This window comes from Saccoglossus kowalevskii, chromosome 11 (assembly GCF_978046115.1).
Source record: "Saccoglossus kowalevskii chromosome 11, keSacKowa6.1, whole genome shotgun sequence".
Taxonomy (NCBI): domain Eukaryota; kingdom Metazoa; phylum Hemichordata; class Enteropneusta; family Harrimaniidae; genus Saccoglossus; species Saccoglossus kowalevskii.
The window spans coordinates 34316892-34343785 of NC_140651.1; the positions used below are offsets into that span (position 1 = coordinate 34316892).

The 26894-nt window shown below is 34.5% G+C and overlaps 1 protein-coding gene across 1 annotated transcript; it reads left to right on the forward strand.

Annotated features, from left to right (window-relative positions):
• Nucleotides 1-9087: 9087 nt before the first annotated feature.
• LOC100374863 (quinone oxidoreductase PIG3-like) lies at nucleotides 9088-22767 on the forward strand. The gene is made up of 6 exons (XM_085505136.1): nucleotides 9088-9169; nucleotides 10877-11032; nucleotides 11733-12000; nucleotides 12763-12975; nucleotides 17463-17659; nucleotides 20456-22767. Exons 1-6 carry the CDS (start codon nucleotides 9095-9097, stop codon nucleotides 20666-20668), a joined length of 1122 nt encoding a protein of 373 aa, XP_085361262.1. The 5' UTR covers nucleotides 9088-9094; the 3' UTR covers nucleotides 20669-22767.
• The last annotated feature ends 4127 nt before the right edge of the window (nucleotides 22768-26894 follow it).

The following is a 26894-nucleotide window of genomic DNA, read 5'->3' on the forward strand; positions in this document are numbered from 1 at the left end:
TGAAATAGTAGGTTTATTCTGATGTCCTGAATTAGTGAAAGCGTAGGTTTATTCTGATGTCCTGAATTAGTGAATGTGTAGGTTTATTCTGATGTCCTGAATTAGTGAAAGCGTAGGTTTAGTCTGATGTCCTGAATTAGTGAAAGCGTAGGTTTATTCTGATGTCCTGAATTAGTGAAAGCGTAGGTTTATTCTGATGTCCTGATTTAGTGAAATAGTAGGTTTATTCTAATGTCCTGAATTAGTGAAAGCGTAGGTTTATTCTGATGTCCTGAATTAGTGAAATAGTAGGTTTATTCTGATGTCCTGAATTAGTGAAAGCGGAGGGTCATTCTGATGTCCTGAATTAGTGATAGCGTAGGTTTATTCTGATGTCCTGAATTAGTGAAAGCGTAGGTTTATTCTGATGTCCTGAATTAGTGAAAGCGTAGGGTCATTCTGATGTCCTGAATTAGTGAAATAGTAGGTTTATTCTGATGTCCTGAATTAGTGAAAACGTTGGGTCATTCTGATGTCCTGAATTAGTGAAAGCGTAGGTTTATTCTGATGTCCTGAATTAGTGAAATAGTAGGTTTATTCTGATGTCCTGAATTAGTGAAATAGTAGGTTTATTCTGATGTCCTGAATTAGTGAAAGCTTAGGTTTATTCTGATGTCCTGAATTAGTGAAAGCGTAGGTTTATTCTGATGTCCTGAATTAGTGAAATAGTAGGTTTATTCTGATGTCCTGAGTTAGTGAATGCGTAGGGTCATTCTGATGTCCTGAATTAGTGAAAGCGTAGGTTTATTCTGATGTCCAGAATTAGTGAAAGCGTAGGTTTATTCTGATGTCCTGAATTAGTGAAATAGTAGGTTTATTCTGATGTCCTGAATTAGTGAAAGCGTAGGTTTATTCTGATGTCCTGAATTAGTGAAATAGTAGGTTTATTCTGATGTCCTGAATTAGTGAAAGCGTAGGGTCATTCTGATGTTCTGAATTAGTGAAAGCGTAGGTTTATTCTGATGTCCTGAATTAGTGAAATAGTAGGTTTATTCTGATGTCCTGAATTAGTGAAAGCGTAGGTTTATTCTGATGTCCTGAATTAGTGAAATAGTAGGTTTATTCTGATGTCCTGAATTAGTGAAAGCGTAGGGTCATTCTGATGTCCTGATTTAGTGAAAGCGTAGGTTTATTCTGATGTCCTGAATTAGTGAAAGCGTAGGGTCATTCTGATGTCCTGAATTAGTGAAAGCGTAGGTTTAGTCTGATGTACTGAATTAGTGAAAGCGTAGGTTTATTCTGATGTCCTGAATTAGTGAAAGCGCAGGTTTATTCTTATCCCTGAATTAGTGAAATAGTAGGTTTATTCTGATGTCCTGAATTAGTGAAAGCGTATGTTTATTCTGATGTCCTGAATTAGTGAAAGCGTAGGTTTATTCTGATGTCCTGAATTAGTGAAATAGTAGGTTTATTCTGATGTCCTGAATTAGTGAAAGCGTAGGTTTATTCTGATGTCCTGAATTAGTGAATGTGTAGGTTTATTCTGATGTCCTGAATTAGTGAAAGCGTAGGTTTAGTCTGATGTCCTGAATTAGTGAAAGCGTAGGTTTATTCTGATGTCCTGAATTAGTGAAAGCGTAGGTTTATTCTGATGTCCTGATTTAGTGAAATAGTAGGTTTATTCTAATGTCCTAAATTAGTGAAAGCGTAGGTTTATTCTGATGTCCTGAATTAGTGAAATAGTAGGTTTATTCTGATGTCCTGAATTAGTGAAAGCGGAGGGTCATTCTGATGTCCTGAATTAGTGATAGCGTAGGTTTATTCTGATGTCCTGAATTAGTGAAAGCGTAGGTTTATTCTGATGTCCTGAATTAGTGAAAGCGTAGGGTCATTCTGATGTCCTGAATTAGTGAAATAGTAGGTTTATTCTGATGTCCTGAATTAGTGAAAACGTTGGGTCATTCTGATGTCCTGAATTAGTGAAAGCGTAGGTTTATTCTGATGTCCTGAATTAGTGAAATAGTAGGTTTATTCTGATGTCCTGAATTAGTGAAATAGTAGGTTTATTCTGATGTCCTGAATTAGTGAAAGCGTAGGTTTATTCTGATGTCCTGAATTAGTGAAAGCGTAGGTTTATTCTGATGTCCTGAATTAGTGAAATAGTAGGTTTATTCTGATGTCCTGAGTTAGTGAATGCGTAGGGTCATTCTGATGTCCTGAATTAGTGAAAGCGTAGGATTATTCTGATGTCCAGAATTAGTGAAAGCGTAGGTTTATTCTGATGTCCTGAATTAGTGAAATAGTAGGTTTATTCTGATGTCCTGAATTAGTGAACGCGTAGGTTTATTCTGATGTCCTGAATTAGTGAAATAGTAGGTTTATTCTGATGTCCTGAATTAGTGAAAGCGTAGGGTCATTCTGATGTCCTGAATTAGTGAAAGCGTAGGTTTATTCTGATGTCCTGAATTAGTGAAATAGTAGGTTTATTCTGATGTCCTGAATTAGTGAAAGCGTAGGTTTATTCTGATGTCCTGAATTAGTGAAATAGTAGGTTTATTCTGATGTCCTGAATTAGTGAAAGCGTAGGGTCATTCTGATGTCCTGATTTAGTGAAAGCGTAGGTTTATTCTGATGTCCTGAATTAGTGAAAGCGTAGGTTTATTCTGATGTCATGAATTAGTGAAAAAGTAGGTTTAGTCTGATGTCCTGAATTAGTGAAAGCTTAGGTTTATTCTGATGTCTGGAATTAGTGAAAGCGTAGGTTTATTCTGATCCCTGAATTAGTGAAAGCGTAGGTTTATTCTGATGTCCAGAATTAGTGAAATAGTAGGTTTATTCTGATGTCCTGAATTAGTGAAAGCGTATGTTTATTCTGATGTCCTGAATTAGTGAAAGCGTAGGTTTATTCTGATGTTCTGAATTAGTGAAATAGTAGGTTTATTCTGATGTCCTGAATTAGTGAAAGCGTAGGTTTATTCTGATGTCCTGAATTAGTGAAATAGTAGGTTTATTCTGATGTCCTGAATTAGGGAAAGCGTAGGTTTATTCTGATGTCCTGAATTAGTGAAATAGTAGGTTTATTCTGATGTCCTGAATTAGTGAAAACGTAGGTTTATTCTGATGTCCTGAATTAGTGAATGTGTAGGTTTATTCTGATGTCCTGAATTAGTGAAAGCGTAGGTTTAGTCTGGTGTCCTGAATTAGTGAAAGCGTAGGTTTATTCTGATGTCCTGAATTAGTGAAAGCGTAGGTTTATTCTGATGTCCTGATTTAGTGAAATAGTAGGTTTATTCTAATGTCCTGAATTAGTGAAAGCGTAGGTTTATTCTGATGTCCTGAATTAGTGAAATAGTAGGTTTATTCTGATGTCCTGAATTAGTGAAAGCGGAGGGTCATTCTGATGTCCTGAATTAGTGATAGTGTAGGTTTATTCTGATGTCCTGAATTAGTGAAAGCGTAGGTTTATTCTGATGTCCTGAATTAGTGAAATAGTAGGTTTATTCTGATGTCCTGAATTAGTGAAAACGTTGGGTCATTCTGATGTCCTGAATTAGTGAAAGCGTAGGTTTATTCTGATGTCCTGAATTAGTGAAATAGTAGGTTTATTCTGATGTCCTGAATTAGTGAAATAGTAGGTTTATTCTGATGTCCTGAATTAGTGAAAGCGTAGGTTTATTCTGATGTCCTGAATTAGTGAAAGCGTAGGTTTATTCTGATGTCCTGAATTAGTGAAATAGTAGGTTTATTCTGATGTCCTGAGTTAGTGAATGCGTAGGGTCATTCTGATGTCCTGAATTAGTGAAAGCGTAGGTTTATTCTGATGTCCAGAATTAGTGAAAACGTAGGTTTATTCTGATGTCCTGAATTAGTGAAATAGTAGGTTTATTCTGATGTCCTGAATTAGTGAAAGCGTAGGTTTATTCTGATGTCCTGAATTAGTGAAATAGTAGGTTTATTCTGATGTCCTGAATTAGTGAAAGCGTAGGTTTATTCTGATGTCCTGAATTAGTGAAATAGTAGGTTTATTCTGATGTCCTGAATTAGTGAATGCGTAGGGTCATTCTGATGTCCTGATTTAGTGAAAGCGTAGGTTTATTCTGATGTCCTGAATTAGTGAAAGCGTAGGTTTATTCTGATGTCATGAATTAGTGAAAAAGTAGGTTTAGTCTGATGTCCTGAATTAGTGAAAGCTTAGGTTTATTCTGATGTCCTGAATTAGTGAAAGCGTAGGTTTATTCTGATCCCTGAATTAGTGAAAGCGTAGGTTTATTCTGATGTCCTGAATTAGTGAAATAGTAGGTTTATTCTGATGTCCTGAATTAGTCAAAGCGTATGTTTATTCTGATGTCCTGAATTAGTGAAAGCGTAGGTTTATTCTGATGTCCTGAATTAGTGAAATAGTATGTTTATTCTGATGTCCTGAATTAGTGAAAGCGTAGGTTTATTCTGATGTCCTGAATTAGTGAAATAGTAGGTTTATTCTGATGTCCTGAATTAGTGAAAGCGTAGGTTTATTCTGATCCCTGAATTAGTGAAAGCGTAGGTTTATTCTGATGTCCTGAATTAGTGAAATAGTAGGTTTATTCTGATGTCCTGAATTAGTGAAAGCGTAGGTTTATTCTGATGTCCTGAATTAGTTAAAGCGTAGGTTTATTCTGATGTCCTGAATTAGTGAAAGTGTAGGTTCATTCTGATGTCCTGAATTAGTGAAAGCGTAGGTTTATTCTGATGTCCTGAATTAGTGAAAGCGTAGGTTTATTCTGATGTCCTGAATTAGTGAAAGCGTAGGGTCATTCTGATGTCCTGAATTAGTGAAAGCGTAGGTTTATTCTGATGTCCTGAATTAGTGAAATAGTAGGTTTATTCTGATGTCCTGAATTAGTGAAAGCGTAGGTTTATTCTGATGTCCTGAATTAGTGAAAGCGTAGGTTTATTCTGATGTCCTGAATTAGTGAAAGTGTAGGTTCATTCTGATGTCCTGAATTAGTGAAAGCGTAGGTTTATTCTGATGTCCTGAATTAGTGAAAGCGTAGGTTTATTCTGATGTCCTGAATTAGTGAAAGCGTAGGGTCATTCTGATGTCCTGAATTAGTGAAAGCGTAGGTTTATTCTGATGTCCTGAATTAGTGAAAGCGTTGGCTTATTCTGAATAGAATAGAATCTGATATGTGTAAAATATTTAGTTATTGATTCACCCCATTTAATAGCTCTGACATAACCATGTAATGTCGAAAGCGCTGAACTGCAGACGTCGCGTTATTATAATATGTTAGTTGACGAACAACTCGTCTGCTCAAAATGACAAACATTTCAAGCTGACCAATTTTCATCATGTAAAATATATCTAAAAAGTTTCATGATGAATGAGTTTTCTCAGTTAGACAAGCATATTGTATGAATACATGTCAAATTCTCAATCCTATAAATGTGTTAAATATTATTTGAAATACATATATATGAACATTTTGTCTTGTCACCTTTGTTACGTTTATGCGTTCATTTGTCATTCGCCGACGAAATCAAAATGTTAGTCATCAAAAACATGCAAGACATTTTAGCCCTGCAGCTGTGCATGTGATAACAATTTGTTTGTTATAGTGTTATTATTGTTGCACATTTTCAGGTCGACACAAAATGTAGGTATTCCCAGTCGTAACCAAAAAGTAGTTAATACTGTGGAAAAATCGTTAAAATGGCGAAGTGACCATTAAACTTAAAAGGCCTATAACATAGAATAATTTGTCCTGCTTGCTTCTTTATTTGACTTTCACAATTAACGCATATATCATATCATATTTAAAGGTATCATATCATATCATATCATTATGATATTTATTATAGAGTCACCAAAAGCGTCTGTTCAGGGACTCGTAAGTCTAAACAACAATCCCAAAGTAACAGTGTTACTGACTTTTGTTTTCATCGTGATGGTTTATTAATTTTTCCATTATTGGAAATTACAGTTAACTATGCATCTCGAAAACATAACACATTACAGACTTGAGCCATTGCTGTTATTAAAGAGTAAGTACATTGACTGCACTTTTTTATTCACTTTTGTAAATGATAATTTGTGAACAATGCAACTTTACTGTTGATATCCGTTGGTATGAAAATTTACTTTTCAATGTTGATCTATATACACTAGGTTCTAATGTTGGCCTGATTTCAGTTTGTAATCAGATAAGCTAACATCACCAACAGGCTCCTATTGCTCAGTTAGGGAATGGTCATTTATTATTCCTAAGATGGGGTCGGGCAGTTCTCGGTGCTTTTTCAAAAAAATAAATGGACCCTCCCTTTATTCATTTTGTAAAAGAGGGTGCCCCGTTCAGAAAAAATTATGACCCCCTCTCTATATATATATCACTAAATAATTTTCACAATTATTTTTTGTTTCTTCATATATACATAAAGATCAATATATATGTATATATATAGATATATAACTTTCTATTTAATTTTAATTAAAAGTTAATTTGCGAAGCTTATAATGTATGCTCTTTGGTGCAGTGAATGATTAAACATAAAGCTCCTGATGAGTGAGGTACTTGTACCTTACGAAACAGTGCTGTCTAGTTTCAATATTCATGTAGTTGTGTATTAATTCCTCTATCACCGTATTCACCCGCTCTACATATACTTTGTATTGAGCACTTTTGTTTTGGAATAATCGACTGTTGTATCTACACTATATATATATATATATATATATATATATATATATATATATATATATATATATCAGTTCTTTTTATTTAGATAATGGCAATTTTTTGGTCAGAGCGCCCTCTAGTATTGTGGAGAATCATGTTCATTTGGAATGCTCTGATTGGATGGAAGTACAAGCCTAGCAAGGTGTGATAGAATTGGCCTGTTATGTTCAGATTCAAATAAGCATGAACCACTAATTTGACAGGGAAGTGATACTTATAATGCAGCAAGCTGTTCTAATTGCTGTTGTGGTAGAGTTTTTCTATTTTCCTGTCAAATGCATTTATTGGTCCACTGAAAAATGAAAATAATGTTCCCTGTAACTTAGACTCTCATTGATCAAGGCATTTTAAAAATCATGGGTGTTAACTCCCCTCAAGTTATGACCCGTTGTCCCCTAACGAATAATGGTTGCATCAAATATTAAAATAAAGATGCGGAGTATAGCGTTGATTCATCTCGTTCTACTCTGGATTACTTGGAGTCAATAAAGATCCTAGAAAATTAGTATTTGTATGCCTGTGTGTTTTTTTGTTTGTTTTTTCACTGTCTTTGACTTTCCCAGTATGTTTGTTGCTGTTGACAACAATTCAGTCCTCTGACAGGCTTCAGTCAATGTTTTTCTTCACTACCTACCCAACTCCTCCTCGGGCACTATGTAGCTGGTGTGGTATATTTATCACAGACAGTAGGGCAATTGTCACATTTAGTGCTCTAAGAAATATTCTCTGTCCATGTGTATTTATATAAATAGATGCAGTTTCTTTGGCTTGAATAACATTCACTGGCTTCGTACATACAGGTATACTGGTTTACCTGTTTCTAGTTGAAATATAGCCAATCTTATTAACCAAGACAGTTGGACATTTGCCACATGTCACAACACTCATTTCCAAGTGCCATAGCTTGAAACAAGTAGTCAAATCTGATATAGGCTGGAGCTTTAGTTTATATGGACATGGTAAATGGCAAACTAGATGGTCAGAAAGTAATAAAAATAATCACAGCTTTACTCCACCCACCCCACTATGAAGTAAAAGGCTGTTTATAAGGCCATGTATGATGGTTTCATGTTTCTTATGGAAAATAATTTTAATTATAAACGTCTATGCTCCTGTACCCAACCGTGGGGGTCCATCACACTAAACAACAGGTGTCACTATTACTAAGAAAAATGTACTTTTTTTCATTAAAATTACTGATATATATATATATATATATATATATATATATATATATATATATATATTGTCTTTATGTATATATGAAGAAACAAAAAATAATTGTGAAAAGTATTTAGTGATAGGAGTAGTGGCGGATCCAGGGGGGCATGCCCCCCCCCCCAACGCATGAAAATGCATCTGGATTACGCATAGCATCGTCCGAATCGCACGGTCCTGTGTATTCGACCTATAGGCCTGGGACCCCCATGTTGGATCCGCCCCTGGATAGAAGAACTTCAGTTTGACTGATTTGTGGATATATCTTTATCAGATAAAATGTTTTACTATAAACAGTAGAGATAAAACTGTCACCTGGAAAAAGCAGCTACAAGCAATCCACTATGCACTAATTTTTCGGCAGATTTCTTTTCTGTCAAGTAAAAATACCCAAATTGACATATAATATTTTGAAATTTATATTAACAGTTCTACTCACTTGCCTAAAGAAAGACCATGTTATAAATTAAAACAGTCTCTTCACTGAACAAGATTATGGACCCAAGGCCAACAAATCTAGTTTCATGTATTTTATTGATCTTTTGTACATTGCCACCATCTTTTTTCAGGGTGAGCCATTTTAATAATTTTTTTGGTAATCTGACTGATTTGACAATACTGGAGTGTTGGTTATTAGTTGATTATTGGTAAAAAAAAGGCGTAGGAAAACATGCTGACCCCTCTGTTCTTGTCCGACCCCACAGGAATAATAAATGGTCATTCCCTTATGATGGAATGACAACCTAATGGAAACGACAATTTACTACGAAGACATTGATTAAAATTGACTGTAAATAGCTGTTTAGTGCCATCTTCGTTTATTTTAAACAATACAATTGTCTTAGAGCAGTGCTTATTTTCAAGTTCTGGCTTCAATTTGAGATATTCGATCGTAATTTTGATGTATTACACGTTCTTTCCTAGAATTCCAGGATTAAAACAACGTTGAGACAACGGACAGGCGCCACCTACATACTTAACGTGTCATCACTTTGTTTTTACGACTACCATCTCTTACCGTACATGTTTCATAACCTTATTGAACACACTCACGACACCCCGAATTGCACACTGATTTGACATCACAACATCAAATGTTTCTTGATCGTTCCCAGAAATGCAACGCCCTCATTCGGTTCAACAAGTAAAGGTTCAAGGGACATGGTTCAAAGTTTAACAGCATGATATTGACACGATTCGTTATAATACAGGAATCGTTACTAGTTGTCTTATTTGCACAAATCTTTGATCGTAAGGTAAAATGGTATTTTTTCAAATTTCTTGCGACGTAAATTTTCCAGGACCTACTATTTAAACACTAGCTCTTCGTACATGAATGTTTTAGGGTGATATTTGTGCTGGGACTTCTCGGCACTACCAGTCGGCACCCGTTGTGTTATCACAGGAAGCGCTGTTCCAGAACAGAAAGGACGCTGACTTGCAGGGTCAACGGTTGGAACCCTGTTCACAGTCACAGGGATGTGTGTGGCGTGCTTACAAGCTTCTAATGAAAACGAGTACCTCCATATTTACACACCTGTACACATAGCTATTTAAATGCATATAGGTGCTCAGATAAAAATATTGTTATGAATTCAGTGTTAACATGAGTTAAAGTAGTGTTCCATAGACAATGACTGTCGACGTAAAGGTGTCTCGACCACAGTTCAGTACTCAAAGGTTCAACCACGGATGCAAATTGTTGAAATTTGATTGTTTATAATTATTTTGTACTTACAAGTGAACTTGGTCAGTATTAAATATGTTGTGTCCATGTTACTTGTGAAAACACAAGTAACCCAAATTGATATAAACAAATCGAAGAACACTTCTGTGCTGAGGATATTGGCGGCATGAAATAAAGGAAATGAATTGAATTGGGAATTTAAGAATTTAATTTATTATTTATTTTTCCTTTCTTGCTTTTGAGTTACTCAATGTGAAAGTAATCCACAGTGTTATTGTTGTTAAAGGACGGTGGTCGTCGCGCAGCGTGTGTTCGAATTTAATGTAAACAAACAAATTATTTTACAGGCGTTGTATATGTCGCTATGAGTTTCGTATTGTACAGGATGTGGCACGACGACCATCGTTCATTAAGCAAATGACAAAATGATAACGAAAGAATTAAATTTGGGTTTGCATCATTGTATAAGCCTAAAATTGTACAGATTTCAATCCAAAACTTACTAGGTATGTGAGCATTATACTGTAAAACACATTGATATAGCTATACATGCCATTTTAGCGAATTTGACTCAATACATAAATTGACAAAATCCTAATTTAGCTAAAATGCCAACAATCTCATTGTGAGAATATACGTTATTCTAAATTAGCAACATTTTGAATTAGCGAAATTACAGGTTAGCTAAATTACCCTAAAATGGCATGCTAGCTAAAAAGACATGTTTTACAGTATATGATATATTACAACAAATTGGTTAAAGAGCGGTAGTCGTCACGCCACGCATGTGCGACATTTGTGTTTGTAAATTAGGCAATTAATATGTACATATTACAGCTAAATTGCCTAATATGAGTAGTACCAAGCTACTATGTACTGAGTAGAAATCTATTGTGTGGTTCTTGAGGTATCAATGGAAATGCTTACAATCGGTTGCATATTGCAAATTACATTTTCAAAGTACAAAGATTTTAAACACGAATTATTCAGGTCTATAGATTATCCCAGGCAACTATGTATTAATAAGGCACCATCAACATTTTATGAGTTGTTCTTGGAAAAAAAGACGTGCATACACGCAGACAACGATTTCCATTGTGTGCTTTGCACATGGGAGTCAAAAATAGTTTCTGACCACGCCAATCACGCCAATATATGATTCATATTAGAGGAACTTCATTATGCACAAGTTTGAATGGAGTAAAGTATCTCAATTTTGTTTCAATGCTTTAAAGAGTAATTTACCCTACTCAATTTATGTATGTCCTTTTCATAGGTAACCATGGCAACAACAATGCAGGCTGTCCAGCTTGATGAGCCAGGCACTTCAGATAAGCTGTATATTGGCACTGTTGCCATGCCAACATTGACAGCAAATGAAGTTTTAATAAAAGTTTTTGCAACAGCTATCAACAGAGCTGACTTATTGCAGGTAATGGGTCATCTCCAATTGTTGCAATCCTCGGGGGCGGACATCCGGGCAGAAACTCACAGAAAACAGTACCTTGCGATGATTGTTGAGAGTCCCCTGAACAGTGTAACAAGATTAGCACTACGTGTGTAACATATATGAATTTGGTTGTTCAGGATTACTTCAAAGTTGAGTTTGTGTTGTTTTCTTGAATTTTCACTGGCTCCACCGGCGTTCCACAGCAGCGCACACAAAGCCCATAGAAATACGTGGTACAGTGGTGCGCGTTTTAGCAACGTAGAACGTCGGTGACGTAGCTCCGCCCCCGAAGATAGGCACATAGCAGGTAAGGGGTCATCTCTAATTGTGGCAATAGTCACATTTCAGGTTAAGGGTCATCTCCAATTGTGGCAATAGACACATTGCAGTTGAGGGGTCATCTCCAATTGTGGCAATAGACACATTGCAGGTTAAGGGTCACCTTCAATTGTGGCAATAGACACATTGCAGGTTAAGGGTCATCTCCAATTGTGGCAATAGACACATTAAAGATATTCATCACATCAGTAGATGCACTCTCACCTGGCCACTAGCTATGTGACATTCTTGAAGATTCTACATTTCTGTCATCAATGTGCCAATCAAGTGCCCATCTTTACAATATATCCATGAATATGCAATGAAAAAAGCTATAACTGGTTATATAACTCATCTCTTACAGAGGAAAGGTCTGTATCCACCACCAAAGGGTGCCAGTAATATATTAGGCTTGGAGGCGGTTGGCATCATTGAAGACAAAGGAATAAATTGTTCTGATAAACTTAGCGTAGGTGATCGAGTACTTGCTCTACTACCAGGGGGAGGAAATGCAGAATATGTAACAGCACATGAGGGGCAGGTAGCTGTCATTCCATCTGGAATGTCTTTCACCACGGCTGCTGCTATACCAGAAGTATGGCTGACTGCATATCAACTGTTACATTTTGTTGGTAAGTTTCAACTAATACGTCATTGTACATATGTGTATCCAGCACATAAGAGCCAAACTTTTTTGGTGAGACAAATACTCAATTAGGACAAAGATAGTAGAGAAAACAGATATTAATATTACTTCTAACACATTTAGGTATATAGGGCTCATATCACTAATTAAAACTCCATAGACAACAATGTTAGCTTTTGGGTGAATTTCTCCAAAAAAAAAACTGGTTACAAAGATCAAAATATTGTTTGAATTTGTTGAAACTGAATTTTGGCAAGAAAAACTCCTACAATATGTAAGTGTCTCATCAAGAGTTACCCAGATTCACAGGTAACCGGTACATGTCAATAAACAAAACTACACACACAAATCTAACAGGTGACATAAGTGAACTATGTTCTAATACATCAGATTCCAAATAAAAAGTGGTGAAAGAAAACCCATTGGCTAACAACCATAATGGTTATAAATGCTGATAGACTATGAGACCAATATAGCATTTTATTACATGCTGTTCCCTTACTGTATTTCCAACATATTCTTAGCAGATAATGTATAAGGATTGTATACACTGTTGTTTTAATGTAAAGCTAGTATTTTATTGGAGTTGGAACTTAATTTTCGAAAAAATAATGTTGGAAATATTTTTTCCATTTTGAATTTACTGACCCAGTATTACACTCATTTAAATGCTGCTTTCATTAATGTTGAATTCATTAAACAAAAGAGAATAGAATAAATGGATAATAATAAATGTTTTCTCTTGTAGGTAAGTTACAGAAAGGCGAGCATGTATTAATACATGCTGGTGGTAGTGGTGTTGGAACTGCAGCAGTACAGTTAGTAAGACTTGCAGGTGGTGTTCCCATAGTTACAGCTGGCAGTGAAGACAAAATCAAAAAGGCAGTTTCTCTTGGAGCAGAAGTAGGATTCAATTACAAAGAAGGAAGCTTTGTAGAGAAGGTGTTGAAACAAACTAACAGTGAGTCGGTATCTTTAATGTAGCAACAGTAGATAATTGTTAATTTGCTATGATCTTACTGACCATGCATGTAAGTATAGAGTATTGTGCACTTGTATGCATCCTTTCCTCATCCGAACTCATTCAATTTAAAAAAAAATGTCATTATTCAACTCTATATGAGAGATCTTTAAGAATAATTGTTTCCATGATGTAAAAATATATATTACATGACAAGGATATATACATCTCTGAAGACTTGAATAATCAAAGAAAGCTTAGAAAGAACTCCCATGTGCTGAGAGTATTGGAGACACATTAAATATAATTTGAAATTACTTAGCTGAAAACTAATTATGCAAATCAGAAAATTAATATGACCAGATTTGAGTGTAAAACTAATGAGGTCTGCGCAATGTAACAGAAAATCTATGTCTCCAAGTTTAATTGAAATGTGATTAGAACCAAAAAATAATGAATTATTATGCTTATAGGGAATTAATATGAACAGATTTTTACCCCAAACTAATTAGGTTTGTACATTGTCCTAGAGCATCTTTGTACTAAGTTTCATTGAAATGGAATAATTAGTACCGTGAAAACTCCAAAATTTCGACCCCTCTAAAAATTCGGACGCCTATTTATTTGCCGGGTTTCGGTGTTTTATTTACCTCCAAATTTTAGACTCCACTAAAAATTGCCGACTCATTCTTATTCGAAAATTGCGACCAGTTTTAGTTTTCCCCCAAACAAAAAAAAAACCGATGTGAGCGTTCAAACGGGACCTTCCTCGAAGGCATGAATCCGGGTTTCTGATTGACTGAGAGATTTTTATTTTATTGGTAACGAAAATATATTCTAAATAAACGAAGTTTCAAATAAAAACGAACACAAAAATCTCGGCATGCTGCGTTTCTGAATTGTTGATTATTACGTACTCAGTAGTGATTATAATAATGTACACAAAATAAATTTGTTGAATGGTTATGAAATACAAATAAAAGTCAACTTAGTTTCATCGTAAGCGAATGATTCCGGTCTCGTATAAACGTTTGATGCTGTAGGATATCCGCCATGTTCTCTTAGGTCAAATAGGTCAAATCGCTAATTAACCAATCAAAAAGCTGGATGATGCCAACGTGTTCAAATTACCATAGCTTATTTAAATATGTTAATGTTATTGAACGCAATGCGGAAGAGATTGATGTTGTAGTACGATATTTTGGCTTGGATTTTGATGCGAAAACGGCATGATTTTTTTTAAATAAAAAAATTAGTTGTTTTTAAAAAATAAACTGGTCATCTGAAGAATAATTTAACATTGTTCACAGTGATAACAGCTCATTCTCGAAAGGAAGCTTACCCGCTCACGCTAGTCACGATAAAAATCATACACGTGTACTCTTGAATAGACAGACGTCAATGACTACGGTAAAACTTACTCTATTTTAGCCGGCAGGATTGATTGAAATGTCCGAAAAATGACGCCAAAATACACCTTAAAAGTCCCATTTTATTTTCTTAAGGTAGTGGGACTATTATTTGCATACTTGTTTTCATCTTCTAATTGTGACTAAATGACTATAAATAGACCCAGGAAAGTATATATTTTTAGAATCGCCAGACTTCAAGCTTTTCACAAGTGTATTTTGCATGCCCGTATCTGCATTCTACGACACGTTACTCAACCAAAAGTGAAAAATTACTTTTTCTGTAAAAAAAATAATTACGCATTTATGCTGGCGATAAGAAGTAATTTTTTCACTTTTCCTCGTTGTTCAATAGTCTGGTAAATTGAATGTGTCTGGTCAGTTTTTTTCAAGCAACGCGTTTTAAAAAATAGTGTGCTGAATTTCAATTACTGTTTTAGTCGCATTGCCCCCAACTCAAACCACAACTCGTTGGTAAATAATCGATGAAATAGTTTGTCTGGACACATTCAAGTTCCTCTCACTGTCACCTTAAAGCTGTGAAAATTTGGTGTTAATCCGATGATAATAAGTATACGTTATTTTTTGTTAAAGACCTTGTATTTTGAAAAACATAAACTCCTAGAAAACGTCCATGAAGTAACAGCAAAGATTTTCAAGCTTGTTTATCGGCACAATCAATTTGTTTTCCCATCAAGGTTTGTTTTAACATGTGTAGGGACATCCAAATGTGTAAGGCTATTGAAAACCAAAAAAATAAAGGAATGGGATAGCTATAATTGGATAAATTCGGCATATGAAAACACCAAAATCAATGATTTTTTTAGTGGCTGTGTGACCTTGTGTCTGACACATTCATATGCAAATGACTAATCTGTGAAACAAATAGGGGCGGAGACAAACCACTCAAATGTTTGGAAACACTAATTGTGTGTCAGATAGCTACTGATAACACATCCTAACATTGCTTTGTCTTGAGTTTATCTTTGAAACTTATAGGCACACAGATTAAACCTGTGTTGTTGATTTTGGAAAACACTACTGAGGCTGCCTTGCTTCCCTTCAGAAAATCTACATTTTAACCAACTTACATGACATTCTAGGTTACATTGACTTTATCAGATGAAAGTTTATAGTGCATTTCATCAATTAATAAATAAATGTGAAAATCGTAATTTTCAACACGTAATTTTCAAATAATAGTCTCGCTACCTTAAATCCCATTTTATTTTTTATTCCAAGGGCGAATTTACGGCAGAATTTGGTCCCTCAAATAAGGGACACGTGAGCTTTGATTCTAACCGGATACATTGCACTGGGTCGGGGAGATAGTTTGCTAAACTTCCATGTATCTTTTGTCCAATGGGTACCTGTACTTCGAACATTCGCAAGTTTTCCTAGGTAGTGCGAGACAGTTTTGTCTTTTGACCTATTAGTTTTGTGCTGACCTCTTCTCCGCGTCTTGATGTTTTGTTTTGCTTGTCATAATACTCACTGATTGATGACTTTGTTTAGATTTTGAGTTACAACTCGGCCACGACCTTTGCTTTTACCGTGAAACATGAGGAAGTTTACGTCAATTGACGGACATTGCATTTTTTAAAAACTAATGAAGCACACTGTCTATCATCCCCATTTTTTCATTTGCTGATTTCTATTCTGAAAAATTCGACCGTCCGAAAATGCACCTTAATTTTGACTCTAAAAACACGTCACATTTCTAACACCAATTATTTAAAACCGGTCGAAATTTTGGAGTTTTTACGGTACTTTAGATATCAGTGTGAAAGCTTAAAATTGGTTAATTATGCAAATTAGGTAATTAATATGTACAGATTGTAACCCACAATTATTCAGGTCTGTCTATTGTCCTACAGCATCCATGTACATTCATTGATATGTGATGTATAGTACCTGAGATATCAGTGTGAAAGTTGGTTAATTATGCAAATTAGGTGATAAATATGCACAAATATTTACCAGAAAATAATTGGGTCTGCATAATTCTAGATTCATTGAAATGTGATGATTAGTACTTTAGATATCAGTAGAAAAGCTGAAAATTAATTATGCAAATTAGGTAATTAATATGCACAATTATTTACCCTAAGACTAATCAGGTCTCTGCATAGTCCTAAAGGATCTATGTACCAAGTTTCATTGAAATGCGATGATTACTTGAGATACCCATGGAAAAGCTGAAAATTAACTAATTATGCAAATTAGGTGATTAATATGCACAAATATTTATCGAAAACAATCAATCTCTGCATAATCCTTGAGTATGTAAGTACCAAGTTTCATTGAAATGTAATGCTAACTACTTATATCAAATGCTGAAAAATAATTAATTATGCAAATTAGGTAATTAATATGTACTGATATTACCATAAAAACTATCAGGTCTGTGCAGTGTCGTATGACATCTATGTACCAAGTTTCATTAAAATGTGATGATTAGTACTTGAGATATCAGTGGAAAAACCGAAAATTGACTAATCATTATGCAAATTAGGTAATTAGTATCCACGGATTATTACCAAAAACTAATCAAAACCTAGCATTAGTTCAGAGCATCTATGTACCAAGTTTCATCAAAATCCAATGAGTGGTTGTTTAGATATCAGTGGAACAGTCATGGAACCACTAAAAAATAGCTAATTATCATGCAAATTAGGTAATTAATATGCACGGATTTTTACCAAAAATTAATCAAATCTGCGCATATGTTCAGAGCATCTATGTACCAAGTTTCATCAAAATCCAATGAGTGGTTCTTTAGATATCAGTGGAACAGTCATAGAACAGCTAAAAATTAGCTAATTATCATGCAAATTAGGTAATTAACGAGCATGGATTTTTACCAAAACCTAATCAAATCTGCGCATTGGCCCAGAGCATCTATGCACCAAGTTTCATCAAAAACCGATGTATGGTTCTTGAGATAGCAGTGGAGCAGTCAGACACACATACACACATACACACACACATACACACATACACACATACAGACACACTAACTGCAAAGACTCCCATTTTGTGCTTCGCACATGGGAGTCAAAAACTGCCCTTTTGCAGATAAAGGTGTGCAATTAGTTCTGGATTGTGTGGGTAGTGATTTCTGGGAATGGAATTCCGATTGCCTGGCTATTGAAGGAAGATGGGTTGTTTATGGTACTTTGAGTGGAGGAAATATCAATGGACCAATATTAAGGAAGATTTTATCAAAAAGACTGGTAGTGTCTGGGTCTACATTGAGAGTAAGGACGGAAGAAGTAAGTTCACTGCAGTCAACAATATCACTCTTGTTATTACAACGACAAATAAATACTGTATTTGCTCTATTAAATGCTAATATCCTGACAATAGAAATAACATGGTGTATGGCAGATTTGTTTTTGAAAAAAATGTTGATATTACTTTATGTGGCTGCTATTTCATTGAGCTTCTGTCCACAATTCTCAGGGGCGTAACGTTCTGTGTTGCTAAGACACGCATCACTGTACCATGTATTTCTATGGGCTTTGCAAAAGTCATCCTGAGCAACCAAATTGATACACACAATGGTAATCTTGTTACCTGTTCAAAGGTGTCAACAACTATTTCAAATTACCCTTTTCTGAGAGTTCCCTTGTTTTCACCGTGATGGTTGTCAGGTGGTGAAAATGCCCGAATGTTCACCCCTGAGAATAAATTTTGATGGCAGCCAATCATATATGCCAGATATATAAATATATTATACCAGTATATTGATGGTGTTAATCCACTGATTTGATTGATAATGCACTGCTAAACCAAGTGGCCCTGGAACATGAATTGACTACAGGTTTAATAAGGAAATACATAAAACCGGTATTATTTGATTTTTAAGGAAATATAGTGGTTGAATTTTGGAAGAATATTGACAAAAATACTGAATTAAAAACATCTGAAAAGTTATATAACAATAATATTGCTTTTTGTTAATGGTGGGATCCAAGTTGTGAGCGGCAGTCGTTGGGTGATTGTCGTCTGCCACACAAACCTAAACCACCGTCCCTCAACACCGTGAGGTGCCTAAACGAACGCCAAAATGCTGTGTTCTCCGTGTTGTGACTTTGAGATGGATTGCAACCCTCCAACAAAGAAAACATGATCTTTAAGTACTAGATAAGATTGAGGGATTGAAGGACAAAAAAATGCAAAAAACTATGAGTCACAGTCAAAAATGTATGCCACCAATAACAACCGGTGTCCCGTAGCAGCGTTCGAATTCTAGCTGACAAAATTGCAGTGAAATTGCACTCGGGTAATTGCCATCTGTTTCAAAGAACACGGGACAACGCAGGATTCGATGATGACATATGGTATTGTAATTTTCCGTTATGGGTAAATAAATTACAGATGATGAAGGTAATTTCGAAAGCTGCAGATTTGTGCCGAGTGTACACCAACCATTGCATTAGAGCGACGACGTGCAAAGTCTTTCTTTCGATCGGAGTTGAGACAAGGCATATCATGTACGTGTCACAAAAACAATCTGATTCGAATCCGATTGTACACCATCAAACTTACCCCAGAACGACAAAACTTGTCAGTCATACTGTCACAAAACTTTGGTTATACCAAAAGTATCCAGGTCAGATGTTGGAACTGAGGTTGCCGTGCCGGTCGCCGTACATGATACACCGTGTCCCGCCGCATCTCAAATTTCGGTCGAACCAAGTACCGCTGAACGTCAAATATATAGTGATATTGATGTACAAATATATTTAAAGATTTTTGACTGTAAAATTTTACCAATATTGATGTATGGCAGTGAAGTTTGGGGTTTTGACAAAGGGGTAAATATTGAGGAAACACATCGCAAGTTTTGTAAATTTATTTTAAAAAATTTGCTTACAACCACAGCAAATCCTGTAATTTATGGAGAATTAGGCAGACTACCACTAATCCATTTGCGTTACATACGTATTATTAAATTTTGGTTGAAAATTTTAAAAATGCAAACACAGCGTTATGTTTACCAATGTTACCTTTTCCAGTATAAAGAAGCGGAAAACAACCGTAAATGTTGGGCTTTCCAAGTCAAAGAACTACTATTTTCGCACGGTTTTGGTTTTGTTTGGTTAAACCAAGGCGTGGAAGATAACTGTTCCTTTTTGTCTGTATTCACCCAAAGAGTTCATGATATGTACAAACAAACTTGGTTTACAGATCTCAACAATTATCCTAAACTTGATAAATACAGAGATTTTAAGATCGATTTTGGATGTGAAAAATATTTGCATTTAATTAAAGACAACAAGTTACGTTCTGCGCTATGTCAGCTTAGAACATCATCCCACAACCTTTGGGTTGAATCTGATCGTAAACTAAACATACCGAGGAATATGAGAATCTGTAAATTATGTAATTTAGGGTTAGTTGAGGATGAATACCATTTTTGCCTTGTATGTCCACGTTATGTAAATCTTAGAAAAAAATATTTACCTATATTTTATCTGTCAAATCAGACTTACGAAAAATTTCTTAGTTTATTGCAGTTTGACAACTTATCTGTACTTCAAATTTCAAAATTTGTATTCTACGTTTCTAAACACAGAGTCAATCTACTTAACCAGTTGTGACTAGTAGATTGAACAATTATTTAAAGGAATCCCTCTGTATTTATTTTTCTATTCTTTTTTTTTTTTTTTTTGATTTATTGTACCATAGGCCTGAGGCCATTGTACTGAATAAAATTCATATTCATTCATAAATTCATGTTCAAGGGCCATAATCATGATCTTTTAGTAGATGAAAGTAAACTCTTTTTTTACAAGTTTTATCGAATTGTCAATATACTGGTATAATAATAAAATAAAAGTTGGGTATACCACCTTATATTGCACGATTCACTCCATATATGCACTCGCCTGCGACTCGTGCATATATGTCGTGAATTGTGCAATATCTCGTGGTATACCCGCCCTTCGGCGGGGGGTTAGGACATAATATTAACTAGTCTGTAAACCAACCAATTTTCTTGACCTTTTAGTTTTTCTTTGATAGCTCATATACCAAATGAATGCTGTTATTTGATCTTACAGTATAAAACAGCTTTGGTGAAAGAGTTCAGTGAGAATGCCTTGCCATACTTTAATGTTGGAAGTACTCACCAACTGAAAACAGTTATAGATACAGTATTTCCACTGCAAGATATTGGCAGAGCACATCAGTATATGGAAGATAATAAAAACATTGGAAAAATTGTAATCCAAGTCAGAGATGAGAAACAGGAACCACCTCGCAGTGAATTATGATGAGACATTGATATTGAAATGTAACCATGTTGATATTGGGTTCTACTGTAATTTGAGATACTATTAATTATTAAATATGTACTTCATTTTTTTTTTGATTCGTCCCTGAAATTTCCACACCCCATATCATTTCAGGAGTATCGTTTTTTGAAACATGGAAGAAATAAACAATGTTTAGAAGTACGATATTTTTCCCTTGGGGTACATAAATATACTTGCCGAGTGAAATGAAATTTGAACAACAGTAATGATAATTTTAGGCACTTATTTTGACTAAAACTAATTTGCATATCACCCATGCAATGTTTTTGGTATTTTCGCAGTCGATATGCAAATGAACATATTATTTCACTCTTGAAAGTACGGCCACAGGATACACCGCATCACTCGTGAAAATAACTTCCATATGTAATAAAAACCACATGGAGGGTGTGGAATTTGATGATTTAGGCCTAGATGCCACATCTCCAATCGTAGGCTGATAACAGACTGAAAAAAATGATATATTGTGAATGATGGATACTTTTTCTTGCCCTGAGCTATTAAAAAAAAATCGCAGTTTTAAAAAACATTGTGTTTAAAAAACATTGTGTTCTATGGAATTGTTCTAAATATAGTCCATTTTCAACAATAAGTTTCTCAAAATATAAACACACACATGAATGCTTTTACATGGTGCCATGGGAAATACTTCCATGATTTTACATAATAAACCAAATGAACATTGTCACACAAAGATTTTCTGTTTGATAACCACAAGCCAAGACAAAATTGGATTTGAAACATTTCTAATTTGTTTTTCCTTCACATTTTATAGGACATCTCTTTTACTCATGTTACCACTGTGGAAAATTGCATATTTTCCAAGTTTAATAGTTAGTTTTGATCAAATCTGGAGATCACCATAAGGTACAATGTAGTATGTTGTATGAAATCTCATTTTGATCAATCCAGTGGTACTTGATTTATGATATTGATATTGAATTTATTGCATCCTTAGAAATAATTTCCATTGGTTGACAGCAATAAAATGTTAGTAATAAAGTACAATACATATAAAACTAAAGTAAAATGTCAGTTATTGTTATTTCTGATTTCAAATATTTTGTATAAGTATTCACCAACTTGTCTTATTAGTACTTCTTCTCTTGAACTCATAATATATTTAAATATCTGGTCATCACTTTTCAATTCTTCTGGAATACTGATATTATTAAATAGCTTTTGTCTTTCTGTTTGGTACCTAAGACATTCCATGAAGAAATGTTCTTCATTTTCAATTTTGATCTGGGAACATTGCTTACAGATTCTGTCTTCTAAAGGTATTTTGGGTTGGGTATGTCTACCCTTCTCAATTTCTAATACATGACTGCTTATTCTGAAACGAGTCAATAAGATTTTATGTTTCACATTACATAAAAGCAAATACGGTTCAAAAGTGTACGAGTCTTTAAACTTTATATACGTTCTCAGTTTTCTATTATCATTTGTTACACTCAACTTCCAGAACTCTACATACCTTTGTTGGATGTTGTTTCGTATGTTTTTTATTTTACTGTGTGGTAATTTTTGAGGTATGACAGACGAGGACAAGTTTGTAATATTTTCGGAGACCATGTTTTTTACTGATGTAAACCAATTTAAATTTTGTTGTTTTTGTTCTTCAAAGGCTTGTTTTGTAATATTACTGTCTGGTAAGGCACTAATATGATACCAGTATTTAATAAGATTTTCCTGAATATCTATAAGTAATGGGAATTTACCAAGTTCAGCTCTGCATGCTGCATTTGAGGAGAATTTACTCACACCTAGTATTTTTTTGCAGAATTTCAAATGTAACTGTTCAATTGGTGTTTTGTCCCATCTATTATTGTCTAGTATGTCATGTCCCCAAGTTGTTGATCCATATAACAAAATTGGTTTAATACATATCTGAAAAAGGTGCATAAATGTTCTACAGTCAGTCTCTCTTGGCATTGCTTTCAACAGTGCATACATTGCTGTAGTAGCTTTGTCTGCTAAACATTGTCTTGTTTCTTGGAACTTTCCATTTGATTGTAAAGTTATACCTAAATAAATATAAGAATTGACACAACTTATATTTTGTTCTTGGAATTGAAATAACTCTCTCTTTCTCATTGCTCCCTTTTTGAAAATCATAACTTTGGTTTTATTAAGATTTACCTGGAGTTTCCATTTGTGGCAGTATTCAGATAGTTTATTTAATGCATTTTGCAAACCTAATTGTGTTGTTGAAATCAATACTAGGTCATCTGCATAAAATAGAGAGTTAATTTTATAATTGTTTAATGTTACCTGGTTTACTGTGACACACAAGTGAGCAGTGATAAACTTCCAACATTTAATCTCAAATGTGATAGCTGAAACAGCAATAGCTGTAACTATTAATCTTTTTTTGACTCCCATGTGCGAAGCACAAAATGGGAGTCTTTGCAGTTAGTGTGTCTGTATGTGTGTATGTGTGTGTGTATGTGTGTCCGACTGTTCCACTGCTATCTCAAGAACCATTCATCGGTTTTTGATGAAACTTGGTACATAGATGCTCTGGGCCAATGCGCAGATTTGATTAGGTTTTGGTAAAAATCCATGCTCGTTAATTACCTAATTTGCATGATAATTAGCTAATTTTTAGCTGTTCTATGACTGTTCCACTGATATCTAAAGAACCACTCATTGGATTTTGATGAAACTTGGTACATAGATGCTCTGAACATATGCGCAGATTTGATTAGTTTTTGGTAAAAATACATGCATATTAATTACCTAATTTGCATGATAATTAGCTATTTTTTAGTGGTTCCATGACTGTTCCACTGATATCTAAACAACCACTCCTTGGATTTTGATGAAACTTGGTACATAGATGCTTTGAACTAATGCTAGGTTTTGATTAGTTTTTGGTAATAATCCGTGGATACTAATTACCCAATTTGCATAATGATTAGTCAATTTTCAGTTTTTCCACTGATATCTCAAGTACTAATCATCACATTTCAATGAAACTTGGTACATAGATGTCATATGACACTGCACAGACCTGATAGTTTTTATGGTAATATCAGTACATATAATTACTTATTTGCATAATTAATTAATTTTCAGCTTTTGATATAAGTAGTGAGCATTACATTTCAATGAAACTTGGTACTTATATACTCAAGGACTATGCAGAGATTGTTTCGGATAAATATTTGTGCATATTAATCACCTAATTTGTTAATTTTCAGCTTTTCCATGGGTATCTCAAGTAATCATCGCATTTCAATGAAACTTGGTACATAGATCCTTTAGGACTATGCAGAGACCTGATTAGTTTCAGGGTAAATAATTGTGCGTATTAATTACCTAATTTGCATAATTAATTTTCAGCTTTTCTACTGATATCTAAAGTACTAATCATCACATTTCAATGAATCTAGAATTATGCAGAGACCCAATTAGTTTTCGGTAAATATTTATGCATATTAATCACCTAATTTGCATAATTAACCAATTTCCAACTTTCACACTGATATCTCAGGTACTAATCATCACATATCAATGAATGTTTGTACATGGATGCTGTAGGACAATAGACAGACCTGGATAATTGTGGGTTAAAATCAGTACATATTAATTACCCAATTTGCATAATTAACCAATTTTAAGCTTTCACACTGATATCTAAAGTACTAATTATTCCATTTTAATGAAACTTAGTACAAAGTACAAACCTAATTAGTTTGGGGTAAAAATCTGTTCATATTAATTCCCTAATTAGCGTAATATTTCATAATTTTTTGGTTCTAATCACATTTCAATTAAACTTGGTACATAGATTTTCTGTTACATTGCGCATACCTCATTAGTTTTACACTCAAATCTGTTCATATTCATTTTCTGATTTGCATAATTAGTTTTCAGCTAAGTAATTTCAAATTATATTTAATGTGTCTCCAATACTCTCAGCACATGGGAGTTCTTTCTAAGCTTTCTTTGATTTTTTATTAGCTCCGCTGTTGACTTTGTTGAGCGGAGCTTATCATATGAGTGATTGTCCATTGTCGTCGTCCGTGTCAATGTTTTACTTTTTCGACTTCTTGAAAACTACAAGCCTGAATGCTTTGATACTTGGTGTATATGTACCATGGGTGGACCTCTCTATGATTTGTTCATTTTGTAATGATATCTTTAATTCTCTAATTTTGGTGAATATTTTTGTCATTTTTGGTAAAAAGTGATATTTTCGACTTCTTGTTAAAAACCACAAGTCCAATTGCTTTGATATTACATATATAGGTACTACATGGGGGAACTCTCTCAGATTTGTTCATTTCGTGATGATATCTTTAATTCTCTAATTTTAGTGAATATTTTTTTAATTTTTGGTAAAAAGTGATATTTTCGACTTCTTGTTAAAAATTGCAAGTCTGATTGCTTTGATACTATACATATTATTCATTTTCTAATGATATCTTCAGTTCTTTAATTGAAATGTGCATTGCTAACAGCAGAGCTATTTCAGCCGAGAGGCTGCTTGTTTTCAGTCCCCGTTCGGACGCAGTCCGAAAACGGGGACTTATGTTTTGACCCCTGTGTGTGCCTCTGGACCTGTATCTTAGAAATGCCTGGACCAATCACAATCAAACTTCACATGTACATCATACATGATATTATACATATGCATGTTTCATGATCTGATTCAAGATGGCCGAACGGCGGCCATTTTTGTGCTAAAAAATCATCAAAATCAAGCATTTCCCAGCTGTTTACAGATGGATTTTGTTCAAACCTTGTATATACGTTGGACATTATAGGACCTTGATGCACATCATTTTGTTTTTCAGATACATGAAAGATGCAAAATATACAGACATATCGGTTTGACGATCCTATTCAAAATGGCTGAAGAATGGTGGCCATTTTTGTGCTAAAAAAATCATCAAATATCAAGCATTTCTGATGGATTTTGTTCAAACTTGGTACATACATTATGGGTTCCTGATGCACTTCATTTAATTTTTCAGATCGGATTTAAAATGGTCGACTGATGGCCATTATGTATTAATGAATGCAGTTCTAGTGCCATATCTGTGACATTGCTTTGACTGATTATGTTAAAATTTTATATATTCACACTACACATGTATTCAAAATGGCTGATTTTGTTTTAATTAATGCTGTTCTAGAGCAATATCTCTCAATACTCGTTTGACGATCAGATACAAATGTCAATCATTTTAATGTTAAACAAACATCATAATCATATTTCTGACATGTTTATGTTCCAGCTATATTACTATATACAAAACTATATCTTAAATTCGATAACTAACGGGGACTGTGCCATGCATGGCTTGTTATTTTTAATAAACATTTTTTCTGTCATTAATGTAAAAGCATAGCGTATACACTATATACAAATGTTGTACATTAAATAAAAAGTGAACAAAAATGGTTGTGATGTTGCGTACAGTTCTCTCGACGGTGCTTTCTATTGAAGTCCAGTGAATCTCGGGGCTTACATTACAAGACTAAACTTACCCAGGGTCATAAGCAAAATGTCAAATACGTCTCATTTCTTGTGAGCCTAAGCCTCTGATGGTCTCTCACTGAGGATTTTTGGGCATCATACAACGTAATTTTTTACATCCCCATCATGTTGATAACTTGACTCTTAGTTTTCACATCAAATTTGACATAACATTAGCCTTGTGTATAGGCACTTTACCCATGCATTAATGTCTAAAATAACATTTGGTCATCTATACAAAAAAATGTAAATGATTTGAATATCCATCTTCATTTCTACTGTAATCTTTGTTGCAAGACTGTTGTGCTGATAGAGGGCAGTGTTTAGATTGACTGGGAGCTTGTCTCTGGAGGTTTGTATACATAAGGTAAAGTTAAATTGTTTTAAGAAATTAATGCCATTTTTAATAATAGCAGAGCTAAAAGATTAAGAAATACAGTGTTTTGAACTAGTTGCTACATGTTGTCATGGTAATGGTTGCTAGGAACACGCCCACCTTACACCGCTCATCGATGTTGTTGCCCTTTGTTTGGTAGTATATAACTATCACTAGAGGGTCTATGATTAGACAATAAACAAAATGGTGAACTACTAGGTATATTAGTGAAGAATAGAATTTTGAAAGTAACAGTCAGTGACAGCAACCAACCCTGTGTTGTCCTTACAAAGTTTAAATCGCGGTAGTCGTTGCGC